At 43.2% G+C, this 10,539-nt stretch overlaps 1 protein-coding gene across 1 annotated transcript in view; it reads left to right on the top strand.

The window, feature by feature from the left end:
- Nucleotides 1-1,839: 1,839 nt before the first annotated feature.
- Nucleotides 1,840-10,539, top strand: part of SYNJ2 (synaptojanin 2) — a 67,845-nt gene continuing 59,145 nt past the window's right edge. The window contains exons 1-2 of the mRNA XM_034060558.1: nucleotides 1,840-2,487; nucleotides 9,234-9,320. Coding sequence (XP_033916449.1) covers nucleotides 2,367-2,487; nucleotides 9,234-9,320 — 208 coding nt within the window. The 5' untranslated portion in view covers nucleotides 1,840-2,366. The remainder of the gene's footprint in view (nucleotides 2,488-9,233; nucleotides 9,321-10,539) is intronic.

Raw genomic sequence — 10,539 nt, 5'->3', positions numbered from 1 at the left:
TAACAATCCTAAATTGTGTGTTCTTGGGATTTGCAGTGAAGAGCACTAATGGAAAAAGACTACTGAAGTATGGGCAATAGTGAGTGACAAACTAGTGTCCTCCAAGTGATAATTTACTCTTCTGATGGAGTTCAAAGACCACTCTAAAGAATCATTCCTCAAAGGCAAAGACACACAAAAAAGTGGTGGGTTTTATTATTATCATTTTAAGATACATGAGTGCATGATACAGGACAGCTATTTAAAATCATATGTGATACAACTGTATTAAGCAGCTCAGACTGTTTAAGTGATACTTTTGGAGTTTCATCTCACATAAGTACTTTTCTCTAAGGAAAGAGATCATGATGAAAGGTGACAGATACAAATGGATTCTTGGTCTACCATTCCCACAGGATAGCTGTGAGAAAGGCATCCCTTCTGTTTAAAATCAAGAATGGTTAATGCACACTCTTTCTTATTTCCTTTAAAACCCCCAAACTTTGAGCTGTGAGATCTCTCGCTTTTTTCATCCTGGTCAGTTAATTTCTACTACTTCTGAGTCATTTCTTACCATTACCCAGCATTCTTTATCTCACCCTATACACTGTATTAATGAACAGGATCAGGGGAAAAATAAAAAGCCCAGTGCAAACACCAATCCCACTTTTCCTACTAAATTTTTCAGAATGTTACCTTTTTAAAAAGACACCATAAACATAACCAAACTTAATTTCTAGTTTCAAATTACTACTAGTTATAAAATAAATACAACTGAGGTGCATGACAGGAAGACAGTACCTGCTTTTCAGTTTGTTTCCATTGAGTTCAGTGAGAGCAGGGACTGTTATATTCCAGCTGGTAGAGCACAGCCATGACTGAGGTTCTCCATGTTTATGTCACAGAGTAATGACAGATGGTAGTTTGGGTGTTTTGAATTTTGCAGTTTTCTCTACATATAATTGTAAAGTGTAATTCTACAATATTAACAAATTCAAACTGTGCTTGATTTACGGGTGTAGAAACAGGGCTGCACTTTCTCCTAAAAACTACAGCAAGTTTTCTCTGGTCTGAGCACATTTTGCTCAGTTAGTCATAGGATGAAAAGTGTGGCATGAATGAGAAGCTTCCCAGTTTTCATTTTAAATCTTTAACTGATACTGCAATTAAACCTTATTTAAAGAGTAGTCTGAGTAAAGCCTAGTGTTCCTCTTGCTCCTCAACCTTCCTTGGCCCTAACAAAGAGAGCAGGGTAGCACAGCAGAGGTGTTTCCAGAGGCAAAAGCTCCAGCTGGTGCTAGCACCGTTGTCATTGGGTTAATGTACAGATAATGTAATTTTGCTGGGCAGATGAATGGAATTGGGCTATGACTATGGAAAGCACTGGAACAGACTGCCGAGGAAGCGGCTGAGTCACCATGCCTGGAGGTACTTAAAAGGCATGGAGATGTGGCGCTTAGGGACATGACTTAGTGGTGGACTTGGCAGCGCTGGGTGATGGCTCGACTTTGCTGCCGCGACGGCGGGAACCACTCAACCGCCGCCCCCCCGGGCAGACGCTCCCCACAGGAAGCGAGGAGGAGCGCAGCCTCTCCCGGTGTAAACCCGGGCAGCAGCCGGCTCGCCCTGACACGCGGCCGGAGAAATCCATTTCAGGCACTCCAGCCGTTTCACTGCTCTCTGAACCCCCTCACCGCGCTGTCGGGGGCTCGGCGGCGGGCTTCACCTCAGCGGCCGCGGGCCACACAGGGCGGGGAGCGGCGGCTTCGGGCCGAGCCGGTCAGTTGCCACAGCGCCCCGCCGAGCCGCCGCTCTTCCTCTCTCCTCCCCTCCCCCCCAGCGGGCAGGGCAGGCGGAGACACCCCTCCGGCTGCTCGTACCTGTCCCGGAGGAGGAGGAGCCGCAGCCGTGGAGCGAGAGGGACAAAGTTAACTCTGGAAAGTTTTCAGGGGAGAGTGGGTGGGAAGAGAAGGTCGTGCGTGCCCCGAGCCGCTGGCCGCAGCCGGGGGCTCCCCGGGGAGGAGGCAGCAGCGGCCGGGCCACAGGAGACGAGGAGAAACGGCCGCGGTGAACTCCCCGCTCTCGTCCCGTCCTGAGCGCAGGCACTTGGAGCCTGCTGAGGTGGCCGGCTCCCGGGGAGGGGGCACGGCTGTCCGTGCTGCCCGCCTCCCTGGGCGTCCTCGCCGCCGGGTGAAGCAGGCTGCGGGGAACCGGGCACCCCGCGCTCGGAGGAGCTCCCGTGGGGGCGCGAGGCTGTTGGCGACCCCTCCGAGCGTCGTGTTCCGAGCGCTTGAGGAGACGGAGGCTCCTTCGCTACCCGCGTTAGGAGTCGCATCTCTTCTCTACCGGCACCCCCTGCACTTCCCTCACTCCGACCGGCGGCTCCCATGGCTCTGAGCAAGGGGCTGCGGCTGCTCTGGAAGCAGGAGCCGGGGCCGAGCGCTCTGCTGGAGTCGCGCACCCGCCAGGACTGCCTATTGCTGGAGGCCGGCACCGTGGCGGCGCTCAGTAAGTGCCCCGGGCCGGGCTTCACTTCCCGCGCTGTGCGTGGCGGGGAGGCCGGGCCGTGGGTAGTCGGCTGGTGGCGGTGGGTAGGCGGCTGGTGCCTGCGGAGGGGTGCCGGGGTACTGGCAGCGGCCGGTGCCCAGGGGATCTTGGGACACTTTCTCCCCGGAGACTTGGAGAGAGGGAAGGGGGAGCGCAGACCTGGGCCCAGTGGGACACGGGCCGTAGGGAACTCGCTTCCCTGTAATCCCCGGCCTCCAGCATGGCACTCCAGGCCTTGTCCGCTCGCTGCCGTTTTGGGGTGACCCCCGATCACCTCGTGCTACACGTGGAGGATTGGCCAGCATCACCTCCTTGTGTAATCCGCAGGCCTGATCGGTGGCAGACAGGCTTCTCCTCTGTTCTGGATGCCTTTAGCCTCCTCAGCAGCAGCCAGGTGGAAGAAGCTGGAGAGGCCACCCATCTGTCTGGTGGCTGTGGGGTCTTGGCACAGGACATCTTTCCCGTGCAAGACTTGTACTCTGCAGCCTTGTCCGAGTCTTACTGACTGCATATTCGTACAAGAATACTGCAGAAGGGGTGCAGCTAAAGGGATAGGCCCCAGTGCCTCTTGCAGAAATTTCTGTTCAGCTATATCAGGTGCTAAACACCAGCATAGACATTCATTTCACAGCTGGGATTGTTTTGGCTTGAGATTCATGTCCCGTGAGAAAACCTGGCATCTTACTGTGGCGCTATGCCTGCCCATGTCGTTTGCACTTTATATGGTTACCTGAGTGTCTGGCCCTTATTGGAGACGCTCGAGTCCCACCTGAGGCAGTGGAAGTTGTAGGTGTGCCAAGGGTTGTGTCATCCTGTGTTCTTATACTTGCCACCCGTGAGTTAATGTAATGCTGCTGTTGATGCAGACACAGAAAAATGAGGTAACTGAGGTAAGGTGCAGAAAGTAGAGCAGGGAACACGTTGTACTGGGTTATTGTCTTGCATGTAATACTTACCTATTCCTGTAATCATGCCACTAATCACTGTTGTAGGAGTCTGTGTTCAAGCAGTGCAAAGGAAAGGGAAGACTTAAAAGTTCTTACTGCAAAGAGTTCACAGTTTATGTATGTTATAGTTTGTACAATGTCAGTCACAATGTCATCTCAGTATCCAGGTCCACTGAGCTGAATCTTCTATGATACATGATGGCAAGACATTTTAGTGTTGGGGATTTTTGAATGAAGGAAGCCAAAAGGTTCATGAGGCGGCAGTTGATTGTCATGAGGATAGTTCTGATTGTGTAAAAATTTTTGATCTGCCATGATAAAGATCAGAGTAGAGAATTTATGTAGTCTTTCTTAAAATGTATATTAGAATAATTTTGAACTAGTGATCTGTATGGTGGCTAGTGTAGAAACATGTTTGTCACGACCTTTGAAAGTCCAGTGTTACCTTTTGAAAGTCCAGTGTCACCACTAGAGGTAACTGTAATAATCATGTATGTGTTGGCATCCAGCCACTCCATGTTAATAACTTTGTCTTTTATTTAATTTGGTTTCTCTTTTCCAGCCTGGGTTGCTCGCTATATTGTAGGAAAAGCTAGTTTATCCAGTTGAGCCTCTTTGTTTCTTCTGTTACTGCAGCAAAGGACCAGAAAAGGATGGAAAACCAGCAACAGGAATTATGACTGTGAATCTACAGTAATTGTGAAGAGCAAACTCTGCAGCCAGGGTGGGAATAGAAACAACAGGAATTCTGTTTTGTTTGACTGGCATTCAGGTTGTTACTAACCATAGAGCACTCCAGTGGGAGGTTAACATAAACTTTGTATATGTGTGGTTTCAGATGTACTAGCCCTAGGATTGTGTTAATTTTGGCTTCCCTGTCTAATTTTCCATTTCTAAAATAAAGTATTTTTAAAAATTGCATACCTGTGGTGAGGAGGAATTTTGCAACTGTGCCTTGTGCAAACTTCCACACTAAATAAAAGCAGATACATAAATCTGAAGCACTTAAGTTGTCAGTTTATGTAGTTTTGCAACAGGAGTCTTGTATTGAGAGAACTGTTGAGAGAAATAATCATGGATGGACAGTGAAGGCCCAAGAACAAATTTTAGTCATTGTTCATTATTCTCTTTCCGTAATGTTTCTGCCCTTGAACAGGCATGACAGCTACCCTTTTTTGAAATTTCAAGTGCTTCTACAATACTTCTGTACTACAAGAAGTTTAAATGCTGAATTTAACCTTGTTCAAGTGGCAGCAGGGAGTGGGAATCATCAAGTGGTGGACTTATAAAAAAGAAATCTAAACCAGTTCTCAGCTGCTGTCAAGGCAGTCACTGATGTAAACTACAGTGCTGGAAACGCAGTCACTTTATTGTAGGAAGTAATCTTAGTGAAGTGATGTTGACAGGAGTGCTTTGCTATTGAAATTCAGCATAAAAATATGTTTTTCAAGGGCAGAGCTAAACGTGATTTTTTTTTTCCCTGTACTTTGATTCTGCAATTGTTTTTACTACAGGACGTTAGAGCATCTCTTATGGTGGATCCTAATTGCATGTTTTTGGAAATACGCATGTTTTCGGAAAAGCTTTTAGAAACTTTTCCGTTGGTATCACTCACAGATCTGGGAATTAAACCTTTACTAGAGACAAACATATATAGTTAAGGCATTTGTATACTCAGCAGAACAGCTCTGTGCCTCCTGTGCAGCTTCAGTTGCAGGTGTGTGTGTGGTTCTCTGATGCAGCTGACTGAAATCAGAGTATGGCCTTGCAGAGGGAGGAATGCAAAACCAGGAAGTGGCAATTATTTACCTGTGTTATCTTTTTCCTTCTTTCCTTCTTTTTTTTTGTTTGTTTTAAATACAGAATACAGTTTCTGTGCTGTAGATACATTGCCTTTTTACAATTAGCTTTAATTTTGTATTTAGGTGGACAAATATGTGTGTGGTATGGAAATACATATATTTATCACTACCTGCAGCTAAGCAGGTGTCTATTTCCAGAATCAGGCTTAAGAATCTGAGGGGAGAGATAGAAGCTGTAATTTGGTCCCAGACTCTTTTCTTTAAGAGCTCTTTCTTCAGTTTATGTGTAAGTTGTAGGTATTGTTATGTCTGTCCTTAATGTTGGTCCTGGAACCAAGTTACCTTTCTGCCCTCTTACTTCAGTCACTGACTTTTCTGGGTACCCTATGTTTGAGATCCATGCTGATTCCTGCTGAAGTCTGGGGCATCAGCCTTAAGGAAGGGTTGAATAAAGGAAATCGTGTACAGCTGGCCAGTATGTCTGGCTTTTCCTGCTAGCCGTTAAATTGAATTTGCAGCTTTCACAAGCAGGAAGTTGCACTTGGATAGGCCATGTGAAGTTGTATATATATCCATGGTGGTGTTCATTTGCTCTAAAATATTTTATGCATGGAAAAATGTCACTTTTAGTTGAGTTTATTGAAGCTTAGTTTCATTGAATTGTTGTGTGCCTCTTGTTTTGCAAGGGTTACAATTTTGAGCTAACATGCCAGCCTTATATATAATTTATATCAGGAGCTTTTACATAATTGATATTAGGTACTTGAAGAGTGCAGACAGTGCAGGTCGGTAAAGTTGTTACAAACACAACACAGTTGTAAATATTGCAGAAAGGTGCATTCTCAATTATAGGATTAATAGAACAGAAGTTTACTAAACATATTAATGGGAAGCTTTAGTGGAGTTTGGTAATTACTGTGTGTGCTGTTTAGTTACCTATAGTTATTAGTAAGGAGTAAACAAATGCACTATGCATTTGCAAACTTGACTTGTTCTCTAAGTGGAAAACTTTTTCATGAGTTTCAACTTCTGTAGCAGTATTATTCATTAACTATATATATATATGCATGCATGGATCTCAACACTCTGGCTTGAAAAAGGAAGGATTTTACATGTGAGCAGAGTATAGTTAAACATCCAGTTCTCATCTTAAGTTGTCAAGCAGACTGCTCTCATTGCCTTGCCTCTTCTTTTTGGAGTTTTTATGAAAGGTGTTGCAGAATAAAACCCCTGACTTTGGAACATTTGACAGAAAAACACAGAAATAATGTTCATGTTACCAACTAAAAATGCTAAGCCTTTGGAGTTTTATAGTAATTTATCCCTTGAACTCTCTTTATCCAGCAGAGGTAGTAGCACATCAGTTAGTTTTGTTCTTTATCTAGTGATTCTCTTGTGTCCTAGCACTGTTTGTGAATACTCTGGGAGATGTTTCATACCAGGTTTTGATGGCAGTTATTTGAGATTTCATCAAGAATTTTTTAAGATTTATAAATATTTCTTGGACAAAACCAGGGTTACATGGTCTAGTGTGAGGCATTCCTGCCCATGGTAGGGGGGTTGGAACTAGATGATCTTAAGGTCCTTTCCAACCCTAACTATTTTATGATTCTATGAACTTGGCTCAGGCCCTCTGAAATCATATCCTCTTAAAGTCACACTCTAGTCATCCTTTCTATGTATTGTTTTTTATACTGGTTTCTTCCTCTTTCTCCCTCACCCCCTCCAAAAAAGAAAAAAAGTTGGCTGGGGTCTGTCAGAATCCAGAAAAGACCTCCCAGTGTTGGAGGGATGATGCCTGTATCCTCATTTGCACACCTACAGGGCATGGAGCAAGACAGAGCCATGGTGGCTAAAGGCTGTGTGGCACAGAGGAGTCATGAGCCAGGTCAAATGTGCCCTTATGGAGGAGTGCAGCATGTGGGAGCTGCTGCCTGACCTCTGGTGCCTGGGGCCCCTGTAATGGCCCATGCCAAATGATGGTCGTCACGGTGCATCTCAGGAGTTTGCAACACCAAGGAGTGTAATAGGTCAGAAGACTTCAAATTCCATCAGTATTTATAACAAAGGGATATTCTTTTTCACCATATAGATGTGGTCTGTATACACTAAAATACTCTGGCTTCTCCATGTGTGTGACCCACAGGCATGTCCCTTCCCTCTCAAAATATCCACGGGTGAAGTCTTAAGCGTGCTGAGTCTTTGGAGATGTTGAGAAAAGATCACTGTCACATTTTTGGTTTCTGAACCCAAATTGCTTCAGGGAGCAAATGAACCCTAGCATAAACAACAGAATCTTCCATATGGTAGAAGTTACTGGCAAGTTGTTAGCCAGCCAAAAAGAGTGGCAATGCAGCACAGAGTTCTTCTGAAGCTTTGTGTTTGGAGCCTGTGCCACCTTGTAGGCAGCTTTGTTGGTACTGATGCTATTGTGCAGGCAAATGTTCTGTCAAATGACTCGCCCGGAATGATGGCATATTTCTGTACCAGTACTGACGAAACACAGCTATTTGTGCATTTGGAAAATCCAGTCCCATGGCTGGAGCTGATGTGCATGTGATGCTACTGGCTTGACTTGGGAAAATAGTGGCTTCCATACATGCCAGTGTCATGTGCAGAAGCCACCAAAAAACTGGTTTTGCAGAAGTTGTAAGTGCCAGAGAACCAGACTCTGAGCTCTTAAGTGGTGCTGTTACTGAATATTTAAGTCATTACTGTCCAGAGTAACAATTGTTCTATTGCTTATGTTTTGTTTCTCTGGTGTGTGTGGCATCAACATTTTACTAGTTTTTCCTGATTCACTCAGTGTTTCTAAGAAAGCAGAATAGAGAAGTTGTGAAAGTCTGATAGCAAAAATAAAACTAAGAAAAAAAATAACAAGTCTTGCTTATTTGTCATGGGTGCAAGAACTGAGACAAATGTGTTTGGATTTCCTTTGGGGGATTGCCTCTGCTAAGGAATTTTGCAAGTGGAATTGTCCTTCCTTTCACATCAAAATGTCAGCAATATACAGGATATTTGTTTGTTTTCATGCTTCTCACTGAGCTACTTGCCTCTTGAGGCTTATAAAGAAAAGTCTGTTTCTTTCTTTTCTGTTCTATTCTGTCATCTATTGCAGGCAGTTAATGTCAGAGAATTCAGATTTTTTTTTTATTTTAAACTGCTGAAGCTTATTAGGAGCATAGGATTTTAAAGTATTAGCTAACCATGTTGCTATTTATCTGTGGTTCAAAAGTAAAAGGACATCTGAGGATACAGGCTGTTTTCCTCATTCATGAGGTTAACCTCGCTCCTTGTTGGGAAATACACAGAAAACACAGACTTACTCATTCAGGAAGTACTTTGGTTTTACTTTAAAGTAGCCAGTGACAGGTCTGGGCCATGCTAATTCTTATTTCACTGAAACGTGTTTAATTCCTATTGAAATCATACCTGATTTCAGTAGGATATCAATCAAAACATTTGATGTGCCTACATCACATTATTTTCCTTGCATAAAAATGCAGCTCTATCTGAAATTAGACTGTTAGAATCTAGAAGCAGGAACCATTTCTTTTTGTACGTCAAGGAAAGATGTATTTTAGCTTACGACCAGATAAATTATTATTTTTGTGCTTATTTTATATTGGTGCAAAGTTTACATGTGCTTGTATATTCCTTTATGTATTCTGAAACTGATGTGACATCTGTACCATAGAATAAGAGCATTGCTAATAATCATGTTGTTTGGAAAGGTAGTGAGCACTCTTCTTTCTTCTAGGGTGGTATGTGGAGATCCTATGCCTTTCAGTCCCATCACTTTTTACTTGCTGTGTTCCTACAGCATTTCAAACCTACCTTTGTAATGCATTTGCTGAGCAAAATCAACTGGAAAGCATTAGTGTAGGCAGTAGCAATCTGAAACTTTTGTAAAGACTGGAAAACTAAGATTTGCTGCCTTTTTTTTTTTGTTTCTCAGCTCCAGAAGAAAAGGATGCAATTAAAGGACAATATGAAAAACTCATGGATGCTTATGGCTGCTTAGGAGAGCTTCAGCTTAAATGTGGTAAGTGACCACCTGTATAACTGAGATTATAAAATGCCCAGATAATGCTAAAAAAAAAACAAGTGGCCATAGAGTTGTCCAGTTCCTTAACTTGTTCCTTAACACAGTGCACTGTGTTAGGTACAGTCTGGAAAAGATAAATTTCTTTTTCTATGCTGTGCTGAAAGCGTATCACTAAAGGATAGTCTAAGAATTTTGGATTTTTTCTCACTTTTGTTTTGTCTACCATTCTTAGCTGCCTAAAGATAATTGCCCTATCTTACCCTAATACATTTGTCCAAGGCAAGCTGTGATTTCTTACCTTTTTTTTGAAGGGTTATGCCTTGGGTGATATGGTTTAGTGTGAGATGTCCCTGCCCATGGCATGGGGGTTGGAACTAGATGATCTTAAGGTCCTTTGCAACTCTAACTATTCTATGATTCTGAGCATGTGCAGTGTTTAAACATTGGTTAATCAAGGTCATCTTATACTGTGGTACTACAGATTGCCAGTCCTTGGTATAGTGCCTGATTGCCTTTAATTGAGTAATTCACATGGATAAAGATCTGCAGAAGCAGGCCTTTAACTTCAGCTAGTAAGAGTAAGGAATATTTATTGTCATTGCTGTAAATTTCTGTACAGTTTAGGAATCTTCGTTTACTAAAGGACTTGCTATTACACTGACAACAGGAATGTTAATAGAAATATAATGTTTTAGGAAGAGAGGTGGAGTCATTGATTCGAAGGTATCTTATACAGCAGACTTCACTGATGAAAAAGGTGCATTAAAGCTGTATTCACTATATGCCTTGTTCCCAGGGTCTTCTTACCATAAACCTTAATTTTGACTTGGAGGAATGACAAGGCTGTTTTCCATGTAACTTGCTGCTTGCTCAAGGAATCTGCCAAAGGCAGTGGTGGTGTGAGCACTGGTGTATTTAGACCAGTAGATGTAAGTGTAGCTTTTTATAGCCTACTTACCATTTTACAGTCTGAGTAATATGACTTGAGATTGATCTGAAGAGGCAACTGTAATCAAGAGAGATTTCTGTGTCATAAATTAGAACAGTAGGCTCATCTAGTCTTTTAAACTGAATGTGGGCTTTTTATTTGTTTTGTTTCTTGTGGAATTAATTAAGCATTTCTATGGAGATTAATATCAGTTCATTAATGTAATTAAAAACAGAGGACTTGTAATTAGTTTTTCTTGGAACTTGGATCTGTTTTTCCTCATAGCAG

The sequence above is a fragment of the Melopsittacus undulatus genome, chromosome 3 (genome assembly GCF_012275295.1).
Source record: "Melopsittacus undulatus isolate bMelUnd1 chromosome 3, bMelUnd1.mat.Z, whole genome shotgun sequence".
NCBI lineage: Eukaryota > Metazoa > Chordata > Aves > Psittaciformes > Psittaculidae > Melopsittacus > Melopsittacus undulatus.
This window is presented reverse-complemented; position numbering and strand designations above follow the sequence as displayed.